We start from the raw sequence: 14,040 nt of genomic DNA on the forward strand, positions 1-14,040 counted from the left end.
TTTGTATAATATGCAGTAAGAATTGCAGATCAGGACTGAATGCATTTCCAGTGTGATTGAAGGAAGTATGTGTAGACACATTATGAATAGTGATGACAGCTGAGTGAGGGTTGAACTTTCCTCATAATAGTTTTTTGCGAGTTGAGCCATCCTAAAACTCTCCAGTCAGTCTAAGACATTTGAAATAATATTTATACACAGAGGCTGATTTATTATGCTTTGTCAAAACAATCCATTGTTATAAACTGTTTCCAAAAGAATACCATAATTGGAAAATTATTAAGACCGGAGTTTGTTGGGTACAGTCCACTTTCCCTCAATGAGGGCAACACAAGTTGACTTAATTACATTTATTGCATTTATAAAGTCTAATAATAATAATAATAATGCAAACTCTGCACTTTTAGAATATTTTCCAAACTTCTAACTGGATTTTAATCTGTCTTTCCAGTGACGCCATTCAATTATATTGTGTTAAGACTAACAGAAATCTTTAGGTTACATCGCTCTGTGGCATCATCTTACACCTTCACAGGATAAACTGTGCTTTCTTTCACCGTATAGTACTAAAACACCAATGCTGAATATGTAAAGTAGGATAGCAAGTGCTGCACTGATGAGTTATAATCTGCTGATTATTTTCTTTCTAAACCATTTTCTGCTGCTTGCAAGGTCACACGAGCGAGCAGTAATTTCCTTCTGTCTCCAGTAGAGGGCAGCATAATACCTGGCTGTGGAGATGCAGCACGGCTGCACATCATAGCACAGGAAAGCATCAATGTGAATGCCATGAGCATGTGGCCACTACATTTTCTTATTTCTTTCTTTAAGCCTCTAAAAGTAATGCCAAACTCCTCTTTCCTGCAGAAATCTGTGATTTTTTTTTTTTTTTTTTTTTTTAAATAGATGCACTTTCACCCACAGAAAAGCATCTTCCATCTTCCACTGTCCTCCTTGTTCACCAATCTGTCAAAACTTCATAAAAGAAAGAAAGAAAATCCTACATCCTTCACAGGTTTCTGCTCCAGTCATAATCCAGCAACACGGAAACCAGGCAACAAAATCTCACATCTTCTATACCCTTAGGGGAAATAATATCACATATCACCCTGTCATTCTACGCTCATCTTTTATAGATTGTTTCATAACCTATTTTAGAACCAATAAGGAAGTCTGTTGAGTCAAATACCCGACTTTCCCAGGAGGTTTTGTGTTACAATGATAAAGTATGCGTTTAGTGCCATTATAAGAGTAATTTCCGACTGCAATTGAAGGCAGCAGTGTGAAGTTCACGCCCCTTGCAACCCCTCCTCCTGAAACAGTAGAAACGAGGTGTATGTGGCATTTTAGTCTCAGTAAAGCCTGCTTCTGAGGTTCGTAAAAACCAGCTCGATACACGATTAATACTTAACCGACTTCAGTCATTTTCACATCTGGGACACTGAAACAGCTCCTTTACCGGCTCACCTTAAAGAGGTATTTTTACTCAATCGTTTTGTGTAATAATTGGTTATTGTAGATTTGTAGTTTATTAATGGTGTGTGGAAAGGGAGATGTTGGACAGGAGCCGCAGTTTTTAATGCCTAAAAAGGGTGTGTGGACATTTAAATGGTGTGTGTGTAAGGAACATAGACGAAACAAAGAATAAGAACAAAAAGAAGAAATTAAAAAGTTCGCTAACAATTAAAAAGGCAGCTATACACCATCAAGGTCTAGTGAGGGAAAAAAAACTCAACTATCCAGTTTTCCATGCATTTTACCATTATTTTCTGCTCATTTTTAATTTTTGTCAGGTTTTTGTGATGTGTTTCAGAGAAGTAAATCTTCTTGAATTAACAAGTTTAAGAAAAAACTGGTTAAATCTGGGGGATTCTTCAGTGTATCTACTTCATTTAAAAAAAAAAAATATATATATATATATATAAAAGTTTCATTATTCTCAGCTCTGATGGACATTCTGGAAACCAATAATCTCAAAGTTAGTTTTTGGATCCAAATTTTAAATTCTGAATCAATTCTTCCAGTACTGACATGATCTCACAGGCCAGCTTTTCTATCAAAATAAAGACAAATGCTGGTTGTTTTAAGACTTTTTAATAGTCTGACCTTCTCATCATATCACGAAAATGAACATTTGTGATCTTTGGACCCTCTCATGTGGCTTGGCCCTCTGCCCTCTAATCCATCTGAGAACATTATTAGTGTCAAACCATCTGTGTTTACTTCTAATTATTTAAAATGACTGTATTTTAACTTGAGCCTCTGAAGTGTGTCACTGCAGGCTTGCTGTGCCATGAATCACACAAAGTCTTCAATGTTCAATTTAACTGATAAGCATAAATTTTCAACACATTTTCAAATGAGAGCAAGTCTGTAATTGTGGGCAAAATGTTCCCAATGAGGCTACAGAACAGTTGTGTTCTGGTCCTGCAGCTTATCAAACAAGAAAAGCTCTAAAGGAGGCGCCCTGAAAACATTCCTCAGGGTATTAATCTATTCTGTTGTTTAGGCTCACCTTGTTTGGAGTTGAGTTGTCTTCAGGGTTGTGGTTGTTGCCCGCATTAGTGGTTTTCATTTCATGGCTTTTAGCTTGGATTATGGAGCTAGATGAGAAAGTTCTTTAAAAAAAACAAAAAAAAACAGGATGTATCAGAAGAACAGCAGGAATAGACTCATGTCATTTCACCATCTCCTCCTAGAAAGAGACCATGCCAAACTGGGGAGGAGGCAACAAATGCGGAGCGTGCCGAGGGACTGTTTACCACGCTGAGGAGGTGCAGTGTGATGGGAAGAGCTTCCACAAATGCTGTTTTCTCTGCAGTAAGTACAGCTGTAAAACACTACATGGAGGCAGGATATCATTTGTAATCACTTCTTAGTATTTCACAATGATTATACAACATATTTTCATTCATATTTTATTGCTTTTTTAATTTAAAGTTGACGGTGAAGGCTAAAAGTCAAAGCTTAGGCCTTTTTCCAATCCTGTTGTAGTAATGAGATATGGCATCTGCATTAAAGAGCGGTTAGAAAAACTCAGTTAAAAGCAACTCCAGCCACCTGAGCTTTGAGAGCTGTGGGGAAAAAAGGAAATATGATGTTAAAAGGTTAACAGGACAAATTTTTTAGTACCTAATTTTTCCTACTTACTTCTGAAACCATTTCTTTTCTTTTATGCATCTGCCTCCATCCTGTTAGGCATTAAAACAAAAGCTGCCAAGAATCTTTAGCATGATTATAGAAATCTCAGGCCTGCCATAAAAACGTTGCCTTATCCTGCACATATATAATATGTATATATGGGAGGACTTTTGTTCAACCATTTTGCTGCATGTCTCCAAGCTTCCATGGAAGTTCAGAAATGGAAATGGTCTGCAGAGCAACTCTTGAACTCAGTTTCACCACTTCAGCTGATCAAAAAAAGCATGTGCTGATATTTCACAGTGGTCATAAGGTTGGTTGGGTTTGCATTTGTTTTCAGTATGTCGAATGGATGAACTGCTTGTTCCCACCATGAACAGTCCTTGAATGCTTCTTTTATTATGAGACTCATGTATCAGTCTTCCAAGCAGAAAAACTACCACCAAGGACAAGTTCTTGTGCAGTTCTGTTACAATAAGATCTGTCTGAAACTGGGTTTTCTCTGCTCTTTGTGTAAGAAAACATCTTTATACTTACAGGGAGGACACAGTGAAAAGGGCTTTCTGTGAGACTGCATACTCTGACACCTCGGTATTAATGACGCCAACTTTTTAGCAGAAGGGAACAAGAAAATGAATAGAAGCCTGAACAACTGCAACAAAAATGGATCTGGAAATGAAAGGATTTAAGGGTCAGTTGATGGGAAATATATCAAACAAGCGTTCATTACAAGATTGAAGATGAGATGGATAGTTTACTTGCAACTTGAGTGAAATCTTAAAACCAGACTTCTTAGTTTTCACTTTACAGGCTTCAAATACTTTTGAATAAACAGAAATAAATAAAATAAAAAAACAAAAAAAACAAACTTGTAACAACATCCAAACTTCCTGTGAACAAGTTGAAAAAAAATTTTTTTTGAATGCACAATGAGATTGTTGGCAAGAAGTGAAAACTAAGGTTCCACCTTTTGCATATAATTACAAGCTAAATGATACATTTAGGAAGTCTCTCATCCAAGTGGAGACGTTTGAAATATTTATGAATAATTATTCATTTGAAGGAAGTACTATTAAATTAATCCTAAAGCAGGAATCTCAAAATTCTGATCTGAGCGCCACTGCCCTGCAGGTTTTAGACATTTCCCTGCTCCAACACACCTGATTCAAACACCTTTTGGCACAGCGAAGCCTCTAAAACCTGCAGGAGAAGAACAAGAACTGCAGTGTGGGGTTATGGACATAAATTCCAAGTCAAACTGCAAGCAGAATACCGCAGTTTCTTTTTCACTTCCCTTCAAACCTCTCTCCGTCTCTGATCTTCATCTCTAAGCAGCAGTTTGATTATTCCTTACAGAATTTCCTGTCACACTGACACTGCAAAGTGTTGGCGCTTACAGCTCAGCAGCACCTCCTCAGTCTAAAACCTGCACAAGTGGATTATGAAAGTCCTGTTCTAGTTTGACTCTGCTGAAAGCATCTACCTTATTTAGAGCTTAGAGTTACAATGACACAAATTTAACCTGGGAAGTCTATCATGATAAAATCTGTGTGTGTGTGTGTGTGTGTGTGTGTGTGTGTGTGTACTCAGTGGTCTGCAGGAAAGGTTTAGACAGCACCACACTGGCAATTCATGACCAGGAAATCTACTGTAAGTCCTGCTACGGGAAGAAATACGGACCTAAAGGCTATGGCTACGGGCAGGGAGCAGGAACGCTGAACATGGACCGAGGAGAGCGGCTGGGAATCAAACCTGAAGAGTAAGCTGCACCTCAACACAAGTACACTGGTATACAGTGGTTGTGCAGAGCATTGGACACACAGAGTGGCACAAACCTTCAGATAATGGATGACTATGATCATTTGTAGATTAGTCATGCATGATAAAAAGCTGTTAACACACTCCTGCAGGTGAAGTAGGGAGACTCGAAAGCGGCTGTGCAGCACCGTGAAACTTGCAGTCTTGCCAGTAACAATGAAAATGCATGAAAACTGACTGATTCGTTATGATAACGACATCCCTGTAAAGAGAGTTTCATCAGGCGTAATTACACAAGCAGTGCCGTGAGGTTGCAGAGGTCACCGAGTTCTTTGCCACATCGTGTGTAATGATGTTTATAGGATGTGGCTGCTGACTGTGGGGCCACTGTTGTACCTCAACAGCATGTGGTGATGATGCTGGACTTGACGTTCTTCACCAAAGCAATACACTACTACACAATGTTTAGGCAACTGGTAAATGCAAACATTGACAAAAAGGTTGAAAATAAGAGAGCTTAAACTTAGTCAAAAAGCTGTAATCAAGCCAAATCTCAGGGTGTGTGTTACGGCTGCGAAGCTTAATGGTTTCTGAAGGTTTCTTGCCACTAAGTGTTTGTTTATAGTTCAGTTTTAAGGCTTTCAGCCCACCTTTTCATGCCATCAGAGAAAAACTGTAAACGTTTGCCTGGTAACATTTACTGTGTACCTGTCACTAATATTCCTTTCATTCAAATGGCAGCAAACTTATCAGAACCGGTCACATTCTTGCAATACTTAAGAGCACCAGATAGATACGGGTCTGCTTGTTTTCCACCAGTTCTGCCCCTCTCTAAATCTCTACTTTCCTTTCCTCACCATCCAAACCACAGGATCTTTGAGGGGACAGAGACCTTGGTGGAAATATTTCACAATGTAGATCCTGGAAGTGTAAAATTCAGAATTAATGATTAAGTACGAAGTGAAACCTGTAATAAAAGACCCTGGAACGGGACTGGTCTGCTTCCTGTGCATGCATTATCTAAAATTACAGTCTTTCAGATTGTATTTGACAAGCAAAGAGTGTGTTAGGCCACATATGTTTATAGTATATGCAACAAACACATGGGAAAAAGCACACACACAGGTCTAGCCAGAGTGTTTATCATGCTGCAGATGTCAGGTGATTCTTGTTATGAAACGGTTAATTATGTAACCAGAGGGATCCTGTCCTCCACCACAAAGGACTTCATTCAGGGGCCACTGGGGTTGGCAGTCACCCTTCAGTAAGCACTGCTCCGAGGGGCCTCAGGGTGCTCCACTCATTTTCCCCACTAATGATTGAAAGAGCTCAGGAAAAAACCAAAAAAACAGCAGACTTATGCTTTAGATTTCATCTGCAAACTTAAAATCATTCTAAAAGTTATTTACTAGGATGAAAACACGATTAATGTTTCATTGGTTTAGAACCGAAACAGTCGATATTCATCATGTAAATAAATGTTTTCTAAAGAACAGAGGAGACTTTCTGGGAGAAAAAGCTGAACGTGCCAGAGACTGACTGTTTTCATATTTTACAAGCCCCTCAGAACTGGCATCTTAAGAGCCAATTATCCATCATCAATCCCTCATGCAAATTACAAAAAGCGTGCTTTTGCACTCCCAAGAAGTTTTAACACATTAAAACTACATCTCAAAGTAACTTTATTGTCCCACAAGGAAACAGGTTTGCAGCCAGGCTTATAAAACAGACTATTAAAGCCTATAAGTGCAATGATAAAACCTATAATAAATCTGAGAAAATCAGAGGTTTACAGGTGGATTTTATCCTTTTTCCAAAACAAGTAATCAAATGCTTTATTTCTCCTCCAAGAGCTCAAACTCACAGACCCACCACCAACCCCAACCCATCCAAGTTTGCACAGAAGTTTGGAGGCTCGGAGAAATGTGCCAGGTGTGGAGACTCGGTCTACGCAGCGGAGAAGGTCATGGGGGCAGGCAAGGTGAGGGTTTTATTCAGACCTATGATTAATCTCCTTTATGAAACCAGATTATTGTAGAGCAAAAGCTGGTCGCTCCTTTCAGAAATGGCAAAATTGCTGTAAAAGGTGATTTTAGCTGCTGCAACACCCCGTTTTTACTCTAGCTGAGTAATCTGTATCATGAATGAGTATTCTGCTAAACCTTTGGGTACATGCTCTTATTACTTTTGAGCTGGATGCTTCCAAATGACAAGAATCCCTCCAATGATTTTACACACACTGAAACATTACAGCAGGGTTTTCAGGGTTTGTTTCTGACCTGCATGTCAACATCTTTTACACCAAAAACCCAGATTTCCCAGCAATCTGCAAGAAAGCTTCGCTGTTCTCACAGAGACACAACTGTATGAATGAGTTAAGCTCCTTTCATTAACTCATTGCTGGCGTTTTTGTGGTTTTTGGACATGGAAAGCCAATTTGGCTGGGCATGCATCAGAATGCCTCCAAAATGTGCTCCCTGAGTGCACACCCAGCACCCACACAACAAGTTGTGAATGAACAGCCTTCAAGCGTGCACCCCAAAGACTCCTTAACACACACACACACACACACACACACACACACACACACACAGCCCCCCACATTCTGCAAAAGTGAGCCAAAATGCTCCAGAACGCACAAGGCTCCCTGCTACAACAATGCCAGGCAGCGAATGCATTAAAGACAAGTTATCGTTATAAAGTCATGCTCATAAACCTCAACATTACATCCTCCTCTGACACCTAGAACTCACAGATAACATAAGACCAAATATACACCCCCATCCTCGAGGGAATCCTTTATAAAAGGAGCTCATGAGTTATACAACAACGCAGTTAGAAATGAACCGTTGCTTAAAAAATGGTGCATTTAAGACTTAAGGTGTTAAACCCCACTTGTCCGATCATTCTTGCCAATGTCAAGTCATGTATTCTCCAAAATTGCAGCTATCATTGCTAAATGCATGAAGATGAATGATTAAAAGCCATTTCATGTTGGAACTGGTAAATGCACATGCATGAAGCCAGAAGGAAATAAACACTTGGAGCCAAAATAGGCGAGTTAATTAGAGAGAGTCCAAACTTACACTCCACTAGGCATCTCCTCCTGCACCTCCATGCTGGTTCTACAGATTATAAGCCGTAATGCGAGTTCAGTATGACATCCATCTTTTTAATTATCATTTTGACAGTTTTTAAGTTCAGACAGAGCAGAAACGAAGCGTCAAAGCCGGGAAATGTTGCTTTCTGGAAAAACCCACAGGAACACAATCTGCTTCTAAAAACCACTCGGGTGGAACGTTTTAGTCTGGATTGAACACACATGGTGCACAGTGCTGAACCACATGCAGGAGGTTTGGTGTGGTCGGCACTAAATGAGAGAACACAAACCCTGTTTTTTCTGTTTGAAGCTGCGCCGTAAACTGTTCACAGGAGGCTGTGCTGATGCACCGACATCCAGCTGATGAGGACATAGATGTTACATTTTGTCTGGAAGCAAACTTTTGTGTGATAAGAAAGATTCGTGTTCAGTGGTTTGTTTGACCTAAAAAAGAAGTGTTGATCATTTGACAAACAGACTAATTTATAGCAGATGTCACCAGAATATGAGCTGTTAATCTTTCCTAATGGGAGGAGGAGAGACGAGTCACAACCTGTAATTTCAGCAACGCTCCGGGCTGTGGGAAAAGTTTCTTTTGATGGTTTTTAATGAAGGGAAATGATAACCGATCCAAGAAACATCTGCATTTATCATCCGTCAAGTAATACTTTTCCTTTTAGTTCTGACATTGTTCAAGCCTGAAAGGGTCGTACCCAGATGTAGACCTGAAGCAGACCTCAGTTGCCAGTACGGATAGAAAATGCTGACTTCTTTGCGCTTCTCGTTCTCACAGCCATGGCATAAGAACTGTTTTCGTTGCGCAAAATGCGGGAAAAGCCTGGAGTCCACCACTCAGACTGAGAAAGATGGAGAAATTTACTGCAAAGGTAAGATGAAACTAAACATATGCAATGCTTTTTTGCAGAGTAACAGCATACAAAAATATCTACTTCTTCTAAGATATGTGTTTACAGTGTTGTAATGTAATGGAACAAAAATGCACTTGAATTGTAGTTTGTGAGGGAGAGAAGTCGTAGCAGTAAGGCAGACGTTGACATGGCAGAGCTGAGCATCACAAAGCGGGCTTCAGTCGCACCGACTGTTCATGGGAAAATCCCCAGACTGACCCGTTTGCTTTCCACTCACTTATTTCTGATGGAGATTTGATCAAACACTGATACAGTCATCAAGTATTATTTCTCAACATGCTGCAAACAGAACAGCTTTTTCCACTTTATTTACTTGATTACTGCGGACAAAATGCTGCCTTGCACAACCTCGCAGTATTTCCAGCTGTGGGAGCCTTTTTTTCTTTGAAATTATTATTTTGTAGAAAAAGACCAAAAATGTCTTCAGTCCACTAAAATTATGCAGCGTTCATGTCGCTATACTTCCTTTAAATTTCACTGACTGGTTTCAAGTTTGTGTTACTCATCCACATTAAAACATCCCTAACCAGAAAGACAGCTTGTTATTAGTACAAAAGCTATGCAACACTATTTCAGATTAATTTTATTCATACATTCATTCATTCATTATCCAAACCGGTTAGTCTGATTAAGAGTTGCAGGGAAGCTGGAGCCTATCCCAGCAGTCTTTGGGCGAGAGGCAGGGGACACCCTGGACAGCTCACCAGTCCAGCGCAGGGAGATTCATTTTAATCCAGTCTTAATGATGTTAAAATTTATATTATATCCTTTTCTTTAATTAAATTATACATAATTTTAGCACAAAAGTAGGAAAATCGATGCAAGATGGCTGATTTTGTTCTGTTGTTGTAACAGTCCTTTTTGGCAGTACATCTTCCACCACTGGAAACCCTTTTATTTCCATTCTAAATGTTGACACAGCTGGAAGAAACAAATGTATTTGTGGGAAAAGCAGCAAAGCTGAGTTGCTAGTTTGAATCCATGAAATAATTATTTAAACTTACCTTAATTGAAGCAGCTGATTCTGCCGTTGACTGCTGCTTGGTGTCCCTGAAGTCTGAGGAAACAAGACGCGTTAGAAATGTAATAATTTACTACTCTACAGCCATACAAGCCAAACCCAGATGAAACGCGGCGTGTTCAGAGCAGACACCAACCTGCTACTGCAGCTTGTCAGCCACGGTGTCAGCTGCTGCTAATCAGGCAGATAAATGGCAGCACCTGGGCTACCTAAAACTCAAAACACAAGTCAGAAGCAAAACAAGCTGTTCGGTGTTCGTAGGGACGATTTGACAAGTTCTTCACGGGCAGAACCAACATACTCAACTCTGCTGCTCGTCCTACAAATACATTTTCCTTACAAATTAGCCTCCATTTAAAAGGGAACTAAGCAGCTTCTTGTGGCAAAGTTCACTCACCAGAAGCATTGTTACGACAAGATAGTTAACCTGAACTAAGGGGTCACCTCGCTGTAGTTCCTGCCTTGTAGGTAGTTTGCTTCTCATCATTCTCGACCAAGAGGTTCTGTTAGGTCCAAAAGAGACGTGAATGGATTAAATGTTTGGGTGGAGCACATTTTTAAATATTACAAGTGAATAAACAGTATCAGAGCTGGTCACTGTGTAGAATATTAAAACACACACACACACCTTTGCATTTCTATACATGAGTGATATGATTTGAGGCAGGTAGAGGTTGAAACTGCTGACAAAAAACTGCTTGGTTTAGTACTTCCTCTGAATAAGTGATAAAAACCATTAACTAGTAGCTTGCCCAGTCCTCCCAGTTATCTGCTTGGCAGGTAGGGCAATAAAGACCTTGTTGAACTGGTTCTTATTTAACAAGCTCTTTAAGAGAAATCCCGCGCGCCAGCTGTTGCTATCCCAAGGATTTGTGTGTTTTCTGTGCTGGTTTGGCTGGACGCCACCGGCACTCTGTCCTTAAAGCAGCAACAACTGCAATCTGTCCTCCACAATGGTTGTTTTCTCGTCGCCACAATGATATTAAATAGTTTGGTTAGACAGAGAACACACACACACACAGACATCAGCGGATGGATGTTTACTGAATGTCATACTGAAACCTTGTGCTGATGAGCAGGAATGTTGCATGTCGGCTCTAAAGGCTGAACTCCGCTGCTGTTATCAGGCAGCGGTTTTATGCTCCTCGTTGTCTTCATAACAGAGACGTCCTGTGTCTGTCTGAGCAACATTTGCTCGACGGTAATGTGGCTCAGCTCCAGGGTTTCTCAGACAAAACGCAAAGAGCAGACTCAAGTTGTCATATTTTAAAACTGAAAGATGGCAGCGAAGCGACGGTTGCAGTGCTGCACCGTTTGGTTTGACCACAACTCGAGCAGTGAAGTTAAACTCGACACGTCAGTGTGAGATAAACAGCAAAAGCTGGAATAAATGCGTCACTTTGGTACCTGGTGAGACCTCCCCTCTGGTTCCAGGTGGTCAAGACTCTGCTTGAACAAGTTTGAGGTTAAATTGAGGAGATATGTTTATGCAGTGAAGTAGCAGTGTATGTTTGTGTAAAAATGATTGAAGAAGTTGCATTTAGCTCCCTCAGGCGCATGTATTCTCACACATTTTGGTTCCTGTCATGCTGTCACATCTTCGAGGTGGGGGCAATGGGTTATCTACTGGCTTGCAGTGATTAAAAATGTTTTTAGTTACTTTCAGCATATAGTTGTTTACTGTGTTTGTACACTCACCTGTCACTTTATTATCCGCACCTTGTTGGACTCCTTTATGCCTTCAGAACTTTATTCCTCAGAGATTTTGCACTATTTTGGACTAATTTTTGTGATTTTGCACTATTTTGACATGATACTGTCACAGTTACGAGGGGTGGGGAAAATCAAATCGAAAAATGGAATATTGGGATTTTTTTGCTTCGCAATTTTAATTTTTTTTTTTTTTTTAATTTAAAAATTTTTTTTCAATAAATAAAAACAATTCGTTAAAAATATTTTTGTCATTTTTATTGATCTTTTTACTTGTCTTCTTGGACATTATAGCAGCAGAATGATGGTCTGGCTACTATGTTGTTTTTTTCCTAATTGAAATCAACAAAAATGACGAGCAAAAAAAAAAAAAAAAAATCTACATTTTTCTTTTTTGTTTAATCTACAAAAATCAGCAATATCAAAGAATTGTGAGAATCGCAATTTAAATCAAATCGGAACACAAAAAATTGGAATCGAATCAGGACAGAAGCATTTCATCGCAGCTGCACATCCATGAGAATCTCCTGTTCCACCACATCCCAAAGCTGCTGTTTTTATTGAGATCTGATGACTGTGGAGGCCACTGGAGTGCAGTGAACCCATCATGTTCAGGAAAGCAGTAAGAGAGGATGTGACATGGTGCATCATCCTGCTGGAAGTTTCCATCAGAACATGCTCCACTCTGCTCATAAAGGGATGATCAGCAGCAATACTCAGGCAGGCTGTGGTGTTTCAGTAATGATAAGGGGCCCAAAGTGTGGCAAGAAAATATCCCTGTCACCATGACAACGCCAGCAGCCTGATCCATCTGTTGATACAAGGTGGGATGGAACCGGCTTTGTGTCGTTTCCACCACATTCTCATCCTCCCATCTGAATATTGCAGCTGAAACGGAGACTTATTATATCAGACATTGTTTTTCCATCTTCTTTTGTCACGCTTTGATTTGCAGCCGAATTGTAGCTTCAGTTTCTTGTTCTTACCTGAGGAAGTTCAGGAGCGGCATCTGGTGTCGTCCTGCGTTGCTGTAGGCCATCTGCTTCAAGGTTGGATGTGTTGTGTGTATGGTGCCGTTATTCTGCCTGTCTTGGTTGGAACCAGTGGTTATTTGAGTACCTGTTGTCTTTTATATCATCTCCACCCAGTCTAGCCATTCTCATCTGACATCAGCAACACATTTTCATCCAGAGAACTGCTTGCTGGATATTTTCTATCTTACATAGGACCATTCTCTGTAGAGATACTTGTATGAAAATCCCAGTAGATCAACCAGTCTGATCACGCTACATTCAAAGTCACTTAAATCCTATTTCTTTCTTAGTCTGATGCTCAGTTTGAACTTCAACAACTCATCTTAACTATGTTTACATGCACTGGGTTACTGCCATGTCAGTGATTGATTAGTTTTTTTTTGTACTAACAATCAATTGAACAGGTGGACCAGCTGAGGTAACTGGTGAACGTATGTGTTGATACTTCATCCCTGCTTATGCAGGTTTTTGTCTGACCAGGACACTTTTTGAGACGATACTTTGGTTAAATAATGATAAAATAATGAATAATAGCTAGATGATGCCATAAACTGTTATCTCAGAAATACCTGAAAGGAATGATAATCAATGTTTAGACCAGCTTCGACCTGACAGACTTTGTTTGTCCTGCTCCATGTGACCGGTCAAGAGTATGCAGGAGCTGTTAGTCAAATATTTCCAGTGGGAACTGGCGTAATGTGTAAATATGTACCAAATCAAGGGTACATATTTAAAACTATAGCAGCAGGATAAGAATTATCTGAGTTATTCCCTTGAATATTTCTATTTATTAAAAAAAAAAAAAAAAGGTTTGATAAAAACTGGCAGCTTGTTAACATCTCTTTTCCTCTGCAGCATGTTACGCCAAGAACTTCGGACCCAAAGGGTTTGGTTACGGACAAGGAGCCGGTGCTCTGGTTCACGCTCAGTGATGGCTCAACTGGATCACACCCACGACTATTTTATACGACTCTCTGTCCAACATGAATGCTTCTCTTTTTCCCCTCAAGTGCTTTTAATGCTGAAATAAACACAAACAAAGCAGATGTTCACATTTGACTGTATTTTATTATTAAAGCCATTAAAACTGAACCATGCCCGTATGTTTACATCTGAAGCGGAGTTACAGTGGTGTCTGAAGGTGGGCAGAGAGGCACTGGAGATGATTATGTGCTTTTTTTTTTTTTTTCTTCTTCTACTATCCCACATGGTGAGGGTGAGAGGGGAGACATGATAGACTCTAGGCTGCTGGAAGAACTGGATGAGCCTGGTGAACTCTGCCCCAAAAAAAAAAAAAAAAAAAAGCAAACACTAACCAACATATTTGAACGTATAAGTGGCTAGTTA

The 14,040-nt window shown here is 39.8% G+C and overlaps 1 protein-coding gene across 1 annotated transcript; it reads left to right on the plus strand.

Annotated features, from left to right (window-relative positions):
• Nucleotides 1-1,411: 1,411 nt before the first annotated feature.
• Nucleotides 1,412-13,664, plus strand: csrp2 (cysteine and glycine-rich protein 2). The gene is made up of 6 exons (XM_079263290.1): nt 1,412-1,476; nt 2,700-2,820; nt 4,732-4,900; nt 6,751-6,880; nt 8,793-8,886; nt 13,549-13,664. Exons 2-6 carry the CDS (start codon nt 2,709-2,711, stop codon nt 13,623-13,625), a joined length of 582 nt encoding a protein of 193 aa, XP_079119416.1. The 5' UTR covers nt 1,412-1,476; nt 2,700-2,708; the 3' UTR covers nt 13,626-13,664.
• The last annotated feature ends 376 nt before the right edge of the window (nt 13,665-14,040 follow it).

The sequence above is a fragment of the Telmatherina bonti genome, assembly GCF_933228915.1.
Source record: "Telmatherina bonti genome assembly, chromosome: 23".
Taxonomy (NCBI): domain Eukaryota; kingdom Metazoa; phylum Chordata; class Actinopteri; order Atheriniformes; family Telmatherinidae; genus Telmatherina; species Telmatherina bonti.

Excerpts from the sequence above, each read along its gene's own strand:
- csrp2 (XM_079263290.1), top strand. The coding sequence starts at position 2,709 with ATGCCAAACTGGGGAGGAGGCAACAAATGCGGAGCGTGCCGAGGGACT. Across the intron at positions 2,821-4,731 it reads CAAATGCTGTTTTCTCTGCA|TGGTCTGCAGGAAAGGTTTA; the intron begins GTAAGTACAGCT and ends GTGTGTACTCAG. Across the intron at positions 4,901-6,750 it reads CTGGGAATCAAACCTGAAGA|AGCTCAAACTCACAGACCCA; the intron begins GTAAGCTGCACC and ends TTCTCCTCCAAG.